At 35.7% G+C, this 14,151-nt stretch overlaps 1 protein-coding gene across 1 annotated transcript; it reads left to right on the forward strand.

The window, feature by feature from the left end:
• Positions 1–2,609: 2,609 nt before the first annotated feature.
• LOC149680235 (mitochondrial nicotinamide adenine dinucleotide transporter SLC25A51-like) lies at positions 2,610–3,786 on the forward strand. The gene is made up of 2 exons (XM_089834600.1): positions 2,610–2,726; positions 3,037–3,786. Exons 1-2 carry the CDS (start codon positions 2,610–2,612, stop codon positions 3,784–3,786), a joined length of 867 nt encoding a protein of 288 aa, XP_089690726.1.
• Positions 3,787–14,151: the final 10,365 nt, after the last annotated feature.

Below are 14,151 nucleotides of genomic sequence, written 5' to 3' on the forward strand. Positions count from 1 at the left end.
AAAATCAGTAAAAAATATCACGAAATCAACAAAGAAATCACGAAATCAGAAGCGAAATCACAAAATCAGTAAAGAAATCGTGAAATCCATTACAAAATTCACGAAATCCAAAATCCAAAGAAATCACAAAATCCGACGAAATCACGGGGAAAATCTCTAAATCCGAAGAAATCACGCGAAAAACCTCAAAATCCGTCGAAATCATGTTAAAAATAGCAAAATTGGATGAAATCCATTGGATTTTATCGAATTCTGAAATCTACAAAATCAAATGAAATCCGACGAAATCCGAAGAAATCAAAATTGGATTTCGAAATCCCGTACTTTTTTTCCAAAACGTCAGACCTCTCGCTCTTGGCTCGTAATTGGAGCTAAGTTACCATTAAACGCGTCTTGCTTTGCATTTATCGACAAAACAAACTCTCATTACACAGTTTTTGAGAAATGTAAAAGTTCAAAGCTAAAGTATACGTTGCATTACAACGCCCAGTTCACTGAATATATTGCGTCTTGGGAAACGGTGCGGATAAGACATAAAATAAACAGATGATATGATAAATAACATAGAGGTTCGTAATTATGAACATGAACGATACTAGTAAGTTAACTCTCCTATATGACGTATCTTTATTTTTATACACATTGTTTTTTTATAACCCTTTACATTCTCCAGGGTTTATCGAATAATTCTAATCCGGATACAGCAATTCATTGCATTAAAATCTGTGAGCGAGATGAAGCATTACAAAGTTGGTATATCTGAGGTTAGTTGATTCCATTCGTTGAAATTGAGAACATATTTCACTGTAAGGCTTTTAGTTTGAGTTTGTGACTTACTACAAAGGCCCCTGGTATTGCCCTTCAGCACATTTTTACTAGTTTTTGGGTCGCCATTTTAAAATATGGCGTCAAATCGAGGCCCAAAATTCATTCCATAAAGTGCTTCTATAGCGGTCATCTGATATTCCAATCTTATGTTGAAAACCGTGTCCCTTAGGGCAGAATGGAGATAAATGTTACATTTTCGACCCAAAATTAATTTCCCAAAGAACATCCCCCTTAATTTATGCCTTCAGACTTATCAGAAAAACCCTGTATGAAATTGCAGATTCCAAATTTCATGGAACCAGAAAATAATCAAATAATTGGAATGTTTTCTGTTTTATGGACATATATAACTGCGCGTTCAAATGTCAGGTAGATATACGTAAAATTTAAAAGATGGGTCTAGAAATAATTTTTCGTTCACTTAATTTGCCGTATGGTAGTAATCGATCCTCTTAATTTTGGAAACGTATTTGCAAACGGAAGTGGAAACGGAGTCGTTGGAACAGTTTTACGTAACGTAAGCAATTGCTAAACTAATATCATAAGCCTATAATTTGATGAATAAGTTTCACGTGTTGCAAGGCACCTAGTGTTTACCGAAAAGCGTCGAAATAATTCTACTAAATTCTAGGAAACCGATTTTTCCATCAACTCAATTTATCTAACAGCGGACACGGTGAAATATCTGGATTACACACCGACTATTACTCGAGAAGACTGGGTCTTCGTTTCTGGACCGGCAAGGATTGGTTCGAAAAACTACTTCTCAACTCTGGAATCCTTTGAAATACCAGTGAGACATTTATAAATAATTCAAAAACGGGTACTCTTTAACTATTAATCTAACTAGCACAGCACTGGTTATAAATTTATTCGTACACGCACACACTAACTATACTTGCTCTAAAAATCAATACTTTAGTACCCACGTTTCATTAGAGGTTCTGTAAGGAAGGTATCGGTAGTTGGTGTAAAATTATTTGGAATACGTCATAGCCACGTGACTGAGGAAAGGCAAGGTGTGGTTTAAATAAACTTGGTTCGTTTTATTTGGTATAGTAGCTCTTTGTTTCTATTGAAAAAATAGGATTAGGGTTTCAGTCAAACTCAATGTGGAGTATTTGGGTCTTGGCGTCACGTGGTGCCTGTGACGTGTATCCAACCATTTTAACTCACAAGCCGATGACTTCTTTACTGACGTTAGATAGTTAGGGGTTCTAATATGCGTAATTATTTATACATTTTAGGTGTGGCTGGTATTGTTCGTCGTGTTGGTGATTTACTGTCTTATGTGGGGAATTATCGCGCACATGTTGAAGAAAAAGCGAGACAAGTGGTCCTTTCTTTCATTTATTTAGTACGGACATTCCCTAGTGGCGCTTCCCATAATTTATTTCACTCTACATATGCAAATAGTCATTATCATAAATTATTATTACCAACACCAAAATTATTATTGTGTATAAAAACAACTACCCTAACGAACCTGGATAATAAAGAGATCATTATATGCAACCTAAATTTTGGTCTCCATTATTTCTTGACCTGGTAACCACAGCTTTTTAAGCCAATCAGATATAGGGGATAAATAATTGGCGAGCTTGCCAGGAACCAAATATTTCGAGTGTTAGGTTAGATTAAATTCATTTAATATATTGCATAGCCTAGGCTTAGAGCCGAATTCTTTAGGATCGGACTTTTAGGCTTATAGGTTAGTGCTGACTTTTTCCCCTCCGATAAACCAGTTTGAACCAGTTTTACAATGTGGCGCAATCGAAACAATGCACCCCTTGAGACGGACAGCGACTCGGACGCTTCCCCCGTGTTGGCTGCGGGAGCTTGTCGCTCAAATAGATTATCCAATCAGAGAGCCGCTAGCGCTGGATAACGTTCAAACGGTAAATCTCTGCAGCCTGCGTCCGCGAGTCGAGTAATCTAGGGGGCTATTTTTCCGGCGAAAGGAAATAAGGTGGATTCGAAATTTTTGAGAGAGGGGACTCGCTCTGTAGACTGTCTCTTTAAACTCTAAGCCTTGGCTGCTTTGGCGGGTGCTGCGGGTCTTAAGTTAAAAATAATCACTTACTGGGTCAACTTCAACTTCAACCTTCAAATTTGAGAATATATTTTAGTTGTGCCTTCTCAGTAAGTTGGGGAGATTATAAATATTTACGATATACATTGATTTAATTATTCTTTGCTAAATTGTAGACATCCATGGATCAAAAATATGCCAATGAATTTGACCGTCCGAGGAAGCCAAGAGATCAGACAATTTCTGAATTCTTTTGTGGCGGGGGCTCGGGCTTCATAAACATTGCCGTAACTTTCCCTATCTACAAAATAATGTTCAGGCAAATGTTACACGGCATAGACATGCAATACGCTTTTAACCAGATACGTAAAGAAGGTATACAAAACCTTTACAGAGGGTGTCTACCACCCTTAATCCAAAAACCTGTTTCAATGTCTGTCATGTTTGGGACTTATTACGAATATGGGCGGTTTCTAAAACACCATTTTCCCAATATACCAAATCCGGTGTCATTAACTGCGGCAGCTTTATTAGAAGGGTCAACAGAAGCCATCTTAAGTCCTTTAGAACGAGTTCAAACCCTTTTACAAGACCAAAAATATCACAGTCGATTCAAGAACACGTTTCACGCATTCCAGGAACCTAGATTTTATGGTTTTAAAGAATACTATCGAGGGTTGACTCCAATTTTAATGCGAAATGGGCCGAGCAACGTCATGTTCCTCGGTTTAAAATCCTCAATAAAAGATGTCTTTCCTGAAAGAGAAACGTGGCTAGCTAACTTAGTTGAACATTTTATTAGTGGGGCGCTAATTGGGGCCTTCATTGGCACAATATTTTACCCTATCAACGTTATTATAATCAAAATGGAAGTGTCCTGCGGAACGGAATTCATTTCATTCCGACAAGCGTGCAAATTGACTTAGATAGAGAGGGATAGGAGTATAAAGAAAATGTTTTACGGTGTGCATATAAATTATACAAGAGCCTTGCTTTCATTGGGTATTACCAAAAGTGAATAGACTACGTCAGAAAGTCAAGAATTCCAGCGCTCAAATGAAACGTGTTAGTTCCCTCGCTCTCTTAAACGGGCCAGCCTAAGCGCAACGCCACCGTAATGCGGCGGCGAATCACTTGTACCAGCTTGTAGAGTTGTATCCCTACCTCTCGAAAACTTAGTTCCACGGGAACGCTTGCATAGGCTAGCAGACGATTTATTTGTTCTGATGGTGTTTGTTGTTCATAGTATGAAAACATTGAACTAAAACGAAGTAAGGTTTCAACTTTTCGTAATTTAAAATAATGCCCAAAAAATTAATTAATGACACAAATCATGTCTTAGCGAACGTACCAATATGAAGGTGAAAAATGCCAAAAAGACCAAGAGAATTGAAAGTAAAAACGTTGCCAAAGGCTTAGCTCCCCTGCCCGGGGAAGACGATTTCAATGTGAATGCTCTGCTAGATAACTACAATGAGGAATTTTTTGTCATAGATTCAACTGGGGAAAGAAAGGGTATTGTAGCGTATCTAGAGAAAGAGGGGAAATTGGAAATGTTATTTAATGAAATGAAAGAGACTTATAAAAACTTAGGTGAAAAACTGAAAGATTTTAATGGAGCCTACTCGATCTTTCTGTACGAATGGGCCGAATATGTTCGTCAAAGCATTATGAGGCTTTTAGAATCTAAGTGCTTGAATGCATTTACTGAAAACGAGGTTTTTATTACCCTCCAGTGGATGGGAATGAGATTTGAAGACGTTGTTTCTACTATTCGACGAGGAAACTTACCACACCCCAAAGAAAATAACTCGCCTGGAGTAATTAAAAAGAGTAAACATAAGCCTGTAAGGCATGAAAAGTCAGACAGGCTATATACATTAAATAGGTTAGGGGGTGGCTGTTTGGGAGAGATTTGGAAGTTAAGCAAATCCCTAATGCAGGTTAGGTATAGAATTTTGAAAAGATTAAAGCCTCTCACAAAAAGACAAAGGGATGCAGCCCACACTCTGGACAAAATAAGCCTCTCCCTACGAAATATGGACCAGTATCCTGACATAACGCTGCCTGCAATCACGATGATTAATAAAGGAGGGTTGCTTTTGCCTGATGTTACTCTAATCCCGTATATATCCAGAGTTAGTGATCTCGTTGTGCAGGAATACACAAAATGGTCCTGAAGTATACTCGCAGGACACTCTCTGTATGTACTAAAGTATTATCTCAAACCAAAGGATTAATTAATTTTTAATTATATCATTACCAAGAACAAGCAATGAATCACCTAGTCCGAGATAAAGAATGCAAATTTCTTTTTCACAAAACTGTACCTGATATTCCTAACATTAAGGCCCAGGGTTTCACCAAAGAGGAACTAGAAGTTTTCCGCAAGGAATACCAAAGGAAGCTTGGCCGCGCCAAGCTAGCAGATCTTGTAAGAAGTGCCGTTTTGCAACGTAATGAAAGGAAGGGAAAAAGATCAAAAGGAGGACAAAATCTCAGATGCAGTCTCTATCGTTTAAGCAAGAGATCAAAGAAAATCGGAAAAATAACGGTTCATAAAAATAATCAAAATAAGTTGGCTGAAATTGTAAATAAAGATGTCCACAACAAAAAAAATGGTGAAGATGCCCACAACAAAAAGAATGATGGTGAAGATGCCCACAACAAAAAGAATGATGGTAAAGATGCCCACAACAAAAAGAATGATGGTGAAGATGCCCAAAAGACCAAAGCTATCCGAAAGAAGAAAGATGGCCCAAAAAAACTAAGCTACCTAAAACGTCCACACCAAAGAAACGTTTGTCTCGTGAAAAGGTTAACGACCCTAGTCAACCATGTACTTCCAAAGATTTTAACAGTCCAACGAGGCGATCGAGATGTGGTAGGGTGATCAAGAAAAGAATTATTTAAAATTTTAAATCCTAGACTTAAGTGATATTTTTATTGCAAAATTAACAATCCAAAAATGTGATATTTGAAACTCAATAAAAAATGTGATAATATTTTAGGTCGGTAGTAAATGCTTTACGTTACAAAAAAGAGCAAGGTATAGTTCATGATAAATCACATGTCACAATCTAAAATATCAAGGCCAACCTTCCTATAAGAAGCCTCAGCATTTTGAGATGTTCTAGTACAGTTCTTAATTACTAAGGCTCAAATGCCACTTTGGTAGTTTAAGCTAGTTAGTTTTCCTCCGGTAATGTATTTCATTTGACTAACAACGGTTTCAACCGCGGAACCATTGACTTTGACAGGGTAAATATATTGGGTTGGATGTCTTTGAAGGAAGTCTTCAATGAAACCAATAAATCCATAAACGGTGATTCGTAACAATTCCCACGTTTGCCATGCAAGAAACCGTCCATCAGTGAGAGTATTCCCATTTTCAAGCCTTTCCGTTGCCCATTTCTCAAAATAGTTGAGCCCTTCCAACATAGACTTTATTGGTTCAGAATCCAAGGAAGAAACCTTCTTGTGCGAAAGTAATCCTTCTTCAAATAATTTGTGACAGGCAAACAAATAGTCGTACGCAGCCATGACTTCCTTCTCATCTTTAGGTTTTTTTTCGTAAAGAGGGTTAGCGTAGTTATACAACTCTCCCAATACAGGCATTCTTTGCATAATCAGAGCTGGAGATACATTTAGTTTGGTCCAAGGGTCCCTGTCGATATGTGCTTGGGTTAGTCCTTTCACTTGTGTTAACTCATGGTTCTTCTTTCGATCGTCTTCTCGCTTCTTCATGTCTTCAATTTGTTTCCATCCCATTTCAACCCCTTTAACAGTGAAATTTTTGGAGTCATCAGACTTTGAATGGTGGATGGCATTTATCATATTTTTTAACTGGTGCGCTGGGCAAGTGACCCAGTGAATCCAGCGATCACCTAAACATGGGTTTCGGAATTTCGGCCTTATTGAAAAGTCATAGGTTCCGTCTGGATTGACAACATGTGTTGGCGCTTTTTTAAAGCCTAAACTGTGTCTCAAGGAAGCGATGTTGTTACTCCCTCCGTCGCAAATTAAGGCATTTGTTTGAAGGCCAACACTCTGAAATGCCTAAATCACTTTTGTTATAACATTTGTTATAAATGAATGACACGCTGGCTGTGCAAGCATAAAATATGGACCAATGATGTCAAAGTTGGTTGAGACCGATCGCCAAAGGAATTGAATAATATATTCAGCTTCTAGAGTTTCCTTCATCGTGTTTTCTTTGAATAAATCTTCCATTGAAGGAAAATCCTCTGGTGTAAGAGCGCGACCAACGAATTGGTCATTTTTGGAATTCCACATTAATTTCCCGATAGTTTAGACTTCATCGAATATCATTAAACCTTCTTTAGGTGGCTTGTTTTTAGTGATTAGTTTATCCACATGGTCGTCAAATTTTTTAGACCAGCTTTTCAAATATTTTAGATCTATTCCTTGCTGGCATGGAATTTTTCTAGCTTTATCTTGAACGCTGTAAACACTAGGGAGATTTAAAATGTCAAAAGAGGCTAATGCTTCATAGGCAGCTTTCGAACGGCTATATACCGCTAGAGCCACTCTATAAGTTAGGTGACTCCATCGGTTGCCGTTGAACCTTTTTTGTTGCGCTCAAGATCCTTACTGAAGTCATTTTCTTCGGAGTTGGTTCTCCAAGCCTTTCGAAGAGCTAATCCCAATATTTTATTCTTAGAACTTGCAATTTTAAATATTTCTTCAAGATCTCCTTTTCCATTACTATTAACTTCAGTAACAAGCTGCCTCATTTCATTATCTTGTTTTTCACTTAACGATATTATATTTTCTAAAACTTTTCCCACTAATTGTTTAATCTTCTTATTTAACGAAAACGGCAAGCTCCTATTGTTGTATATCCTCTTGGATCGGGATCGAGACGATAAAAAACCTATACGGCATGTGGACCTTGCGTTTGCGGCGTGATACTTCCTCGCACTTTCTTTTCCTACGCATAATATACCTTTGAAGATAGCGGCATTTCCCACACTGGTAGCTTTGATCTTTCAGACTGTCTTTAGGGGCATTAGACGGCGGTTCAAACCACATCAAACAGCCAAGAGCCTGAAATCTTGTTGATGGATAGCTTATCTTTTCCAAATTTTTGGTGGGCATATTTTGGCAAAGCTTCTATTTAATAACAATAAAATAAACTTATTATTTATAATATAAACCATGATTAGAATTCAATACCATACATACCGCTAAAATTCCTGGGCAAAAAAGTAGATCGTCATTTAGCATATTTAGAGCATCTATCACAACATTTTCATCTATTTTGTTTAGCTGTTGTGATTAAAGTTAAGGTAACAGTAAAATATATAATATGATCTATAATAATACGATTTCGAAGTTCATACAAAAGTAACAAGACTTATAAAACCAATTATTCTGAAGATTTAGAATTTCAAAATTCCCAGAATTGTATGAACTCTTAATAAGGGAGCAATCCGCTCAAACATAATTACCGATGTTAGATAGGTGAATTTTTCTGATGCTTTAAATATCGTAGAAATTAAAACTTGGCCTTTAGAAGAAAATAACAGTCTAATTGGAACTTCATAATGATAATCTGATATAGGTATTAATCCATTGGCTTTAGTAACTTCAATTTGCTCCACCGTCTCATATTGGGTTTTGTAATTGTTATGGGTTATAATGATATTATCTTAACGAAAAAAAGTCAATTGTTATAATAATATCCATCTGTATTCTGTTATATAATATCCCCGGTATCGTTATGTCTTACCTTTATTTGGGTTATTAATAAAATCTAAAAGCATTAAAAGTGCCGTGTTAAACGTTAATTTTACGCGTTTAGCCATTGGTTCAGGCTCATCATGGATATTATCCTGCTCATTGCGCCTTAACTTTCGTTTCAAAACACCAAGATCCAAAGGAGGCTGCGTGGAAGCTTCATTGTCATTATCACTTGAAATTTGAAGTATTTCCCCAGGCACACTTAGATTTAATATGCTTTTGTCAGAACACGATAAATCGGTCTGGCTCTTTGCATCTTTTAAAGCCACAATAGCCACTGTTTCTTTAAGAATATCACTATTTCTTCTTGTATCTTCAAGGGCAAGGTGTGGGTGTATTTGTGAAGTTTGCGTTTGAAGCACAAATGTACAAGGCTTAGCTGTTAACAGACCCAAATCTTCACTTTTAACTTTAGTGGATTTGAAAGAAGTCTCTTTTAACGTAAAATCACATTGCGTGAATTGATTTTTCGCACCTACTAATTTTTTCCGTGGCATTTCTAATTAAAATTGTTTAACTATTCCGATTTCTAGTTAAGCGAAAGGTACGGCGGTGGGTCGGCGGCCATGTTACAAACACTCTATAGGGGAGTAGAAAACTACTTTCAGTGATGTAATTTTGCTTTGGTTTCATTGGCTGCACGGAAAAGAGGGAAATTTAAATACAACCAATAACGGTTTACTTTCTCATATAAGCATCGTCTGCTTCAGAATTTTCTTTTAAACCACGGGTAAAGGCAACAAAAACTTCTATTTCTTGACTTTCTGACGTAGTCTATTCACTTTTGGTTATACGAAATGAATATATCTAATATCTTACATGGTTACGAAAACTATGATATCCTAAATTGATTAAATTCGGCTAAGGTAAGATCTGACAACAATAGAAACAATAAGTATCCCACTGACCCGTAATTATTTTACATGCGTAAGCCTAATACTACGGTGAGCGCGAGCATCACAAATATCGGGCTGTATTAGCGAAATACCTAGATCATGTCACCATTGATTAATTTTTTAACATCACCCTTCTCCACCAGCTAGATCTTAAAACAATTTAAGACAGACTCGGGCATAAATACATCAATGTATGGGATTCCCATACAAATAAGTGATTAAAAATAATCAAGCTTTTACAATTTGACCGAAAGAAGCAAGGTATTATAAATACTGTCGTTGTCAAGGCGCAACACTAATTCAAATAACAAATAAGTTATAACTCAGCGTCAACGCGTCTCGATGCAATAAAATTCGACCACGTACTGGCAATCTTTCACGAAATTAGACGAAATATTGGTTTTTTTATGAAAATGAACGGCAAAGCGGTTAAAGGTTAGACAAGAGTAAATATTATTTACTTGAACGCTTTTTATAAACAATAGATCACGGTGAAAAATATACTCGGTGCGATAACACCAGAGAGAATTAAGTAACGGAGCGGAAGCTATAGCCTATAGCAGTTTTAAAAGAGGTGCATTTACTCTTAAAGCTAAGGGGGTCGTAGCAGGTCAGGCAAGTTTTGGGTCTAAAGCTAGCTTCCAGTAACGCTAAGCAGGAAACCCGCCCCCTCCTCCCTGACATGATCACGTGGTTTTTAAAGCGACATTTTCTGCCCCTACCTTCTACTCCCAATGACAATTCTGTAGATCTTTTTATTGACTTGGTTATGATAATGATCCACTGAGCTTCTGAAACCTAATTTCTAGGAAAATAGGTTTCGGCTTTCACGCCTTTTTGAGAAAGTCTACTTAAAGGAAGATTTTCTGGTCTTTGTAGAGTGGGTAAAAAAGAAGAGGGGGTCGGAGAGTCCCTCTCAATGGTTGGTAGGCCTTCGAGTAGGTAAATAAATAGACTACTTTTAACTATTCATAGCACATAACCAACCTGGGCTAAATACGGAGACCAATTTTCTAATAGGAATTAAAACGCCACGATTACCAGTAGATGCCGAGAAAATGATACGTCAAAATCACTGTATGCTCAGTGACCCTCACATTAATAATTTTTTTACCGCTCCCACTATAAATTAAATTTCTAAAATGGTGAAAATAAAAACCACGTAAGGACACAAAAGTAAAGAAGCTGAAAATTCTAATTGATTTTGAATTTTTTACTGTAGGAAAAAGTAGAGTATCAAAATTAAAATCAGTTAACTTTTATTTCTTATCACAATTTTTCAACTAGTTGCCACTAAATATCAATCAACATGTCTAATGATATTTAAAGTTCTTAATCCTTTTCTGAACTATCCTTATTGCATTTTACATAAATTCAGTGGCAATATCTTCTCTCGCTCTCAGTGGCCAGATCAAAATTCTGTAATTTGACCATACACTACTGCCTAATACGACTACTGACAACTAGTACTGGCTATGGTCTAGACTGTCGACTACAAGAGACTCATTCTAGATTATAGACGCTAGTCAAGATCAATAGTCAATACATAGTTTACACGCAAGGAGGATTCATACAATTTGCACAAGGAGACCCGGCAACTTAGAATGTAAAATAGCAGACGATTTTACACTCTAAGTTGCTTGGTCTCCTTGTGTTAATGGTAGGAATCCTCCATTCCTGTAAACTATGTATAGACTACAAAACTTTTGTAGGGAAGCTGTAGCCAAGGAGTACTAACTACATAGGAGTAGACTTGGTAGAAAATGTGTTGAGCTAGAAAAATTCTAATAAGGAACCCCGAATTTATAAACTGGTCCCACCGTCTATTTTTTCCAAAAACGATAATTAATAAAGTGGTCCCTGGGACCACTGACCCCAGGTTTTGGAATAAATAAACTGGTTCGAGAAATTAATAAACTGGTTCGGACTTGTAAACCAGTCTTATTTCCTACCCTACCCCGGAGAATGTTTTGGCGCGTTTACGACAACTTGATCTGGCATACCTTTTCTTTGTCTACCTATAATTCATTGGCACCGTTGCGTTTGTGTTGATTTTTTTTATATTTCCAGTAAATAACGTTTTTATTATATAATCTACATCTATTCTTAAGGTTCCAACACCCCTGAAAGATATTTTAAACATGGTGAAACTGACAATGGTGGAGCAGCCCTGGCTCAAAGGCCATGGCAGTTCGCGTTATTAGACGGAAGAAGTATATTAGTTTATATAAATACAGCTCTTCCAACACCAATGATAAGTCGTCAGGCGTCTCAAGACTATGGGTTAATAGTTAAAGAACACGATGAAAAAGTAAAAAACTTAATCAGTAAAACAGTTGGTTATGTTGAAAAATTAACATTAAAGTATCGATCCGACAAAATTAATATCCAAACATTGCATGTCATCAAAGATAAGAAAATAGCTCTGTATTTGAATCAGACTTCCCTGAATGAACTTTGCGCCATTGCTGATTTTGGAAAAATGTCATTTTCCATTTCTCGTGGTGATGTTTCACAATTCTCATCTGAAGAAAATGTTAATTTTTCGCTAGAAAAAGAAGTAGTCAAAAAGAAAAATTCAGATGGATTGAGTTCTCGCAAAATTCACACATTTGCTTCTGGATCCCTCAAAAATGACCAATCTCCCAAATTGGGCATAAAAAATCGTTCTTCAAGTTCTCGCAGAAGCCGTTCTCCAAGGAGTCATAACTCTTACAAAAGAAGTTCTAGTTCAAGTGAATAAAGTGAAAGAAGTTCACAGAGCTCGGACAGACCTGGAAGTGCTAAAAAATCTGATAAAAGAATATATGATGTATCTCAAAAAAGTTGGAAAAGAAGTATCCACCATGGAAGAGGTGACTCACAAGAAGGTCGTAAAAGGAGCAGAAAATATTTGACAAGCCCTCGAAAAAAGAACGAAAGAAGTAATTCGAGAGATTTTCACAAAAGGAGGAAAAGAAGTCATTCACGAAATTTTCACAGAAGGAGGGAAAGAAGTCATTCAAGAGAAGATGAAAAAAAAATCAAAACAGGTGATCCACGAAGGTCTCATAAAATTCGCAAAAGTAGGAGAGAATCTCCTGATTCTGTCAAAAGTTCACGTACATCTCACAAGAGGTCGAGAATTTGTTCTAATGATTCTCAAAAAAGTAGTTTTTCTGATAACACATCCAAAAGCAGTTGCTCTGACAATAAATGTTCTTCTCACTATCGAAAGAAATCTTCTCAACGTCAGAAAAACCAAAAGATCAGCCAGCTCAAGAAAAACCAACTGTCTCCACTGGTGAAGGAAAAATTAAAAATTTTAACGTTATTTGCCATTTTTGCAAAAAACCTGGCCATTACAAAGCTAATTGTTGGCATTTTAAAGCTTCTTCTATGGTATATCCCATGCTTCCTGGTAACTCATTTCTTAGGCCTTTTTTTTAATGTACACCATTAATTACACATTTTTTCAACCTAAGAGAGTACAATTTTTTTACTAGTACATATCTAGTACGCGTGCTTGTGCTAAAAGTAGAACCTTAAAAGATTTTCTTTTTGGGATGTAAAGTTCCTTGAACCAAGGGCTTTCAGTCGTTTCTTTATTCTTCTCGTACTACTTTTAATGTCAGTTTCTAAAACATTTATTTTTTCCCCTATTTCCATAAATAAAAAAAAACCAAATTAATACTATAAATTATTATTTATAGCCTTAATTAGTGTTTTTGAAAATTTAATTTTTATTTAATCTTAGTTTTATAGAAAAGTAAAAATTCTATCATGACATTGTGAATAGTTCCTTATTAAGATTAAAAGTTAATAATCAAGTGGGATTATTTATTAGTCATATGTCACATTTTACTTTTTGCCCATAAAAACTTAAAAAAATAAAAATCAAGTAGTCTCATTAAAAACTATTTGGAGAAAGACAGAATTGAAAAGAATGACAGAGGACAAGACACAGTCTGAAGTTCCTTAATAAGGCTAAAAATTAATAATCAAGTGGATTATTAATAAATTAGGAATATGACACATATTTTTTGTCGTAAAAGTTTAAATATCATTTAGACTCATTGAACTTTCGTACTATATTTTAATGTCAGTTTTTATTTTCTAAAACATTTATTTTCTCCCGTTATTTTCATAAAATGTTCATGAATCTTATGGTAACAAATTAATGGTAAAGTTCCTTAATAAGGCTAAAAATTAATTATCAAGTGGATTATTAATAAATTAGTAATATGACACATTTTTTGTCGTAAAAGTTTAAATATCATTTAGTCTCATTGAACTCTCGTACTACATTTTAATTTTAATGTCAGTTTCTATTTTCTCCCCTTATTTTCATAAAATGTTCATGTATCTTATGGTAACAAATTAACGGTAAAGTTCCTTAATAAGGCTAAAAATTAATAATCAAGTGGATTATTAATAAATTAGGAATATGACACGTATTTTTTGTCGTAAAAGTTTAAATATCATTTAGTCTCATTGAACTCTCGTACTACATTTTAATGTCAGTTTCTATTTGCGTATCTAAAAGTTAAAACATTTTCTCCTATTATTGTTTATGTATCTTATGGTAACAAGTTAAGGGTAAAGGTAAATAATTATAATTTAGTCTTATTAAATGAAAAAAAGCAAATT

The sequence above is a fragment of the Phalangium opilio genome, unplaced genomic scaffold (genome assembly GCF_054372755.1).
Source record: "Phalangium opilio isolate 3A_F unplaced genomic scaffold, DU_Popi_V2 ptg000039l_2, whole genome shotgun sequence".
Taxonomy (NCBI): Eukaryota; Metazoa; Arthropoda; class Arachnida; order Opiliones; family Phalangiidae; genus Phalangium; species Phalangium opilio.

Bases quoted from the DNA above. Each gene is read 5' to 3' on its own strand.
- LOC149680235 (XM_089834600.1), top strand. From the start codon at position 2,610: ATGCACCCCTTGAGACGGACAGCGACTCGGACGCTTCCCCCGTGTTGG. The intron at 2,727-3,036 runs GTAAATCTCTGC...GCTAAATTGTAG, and splicing joins CGCTGGATAACGTTCAAACG to ACATCCATGGATCAAAAATA.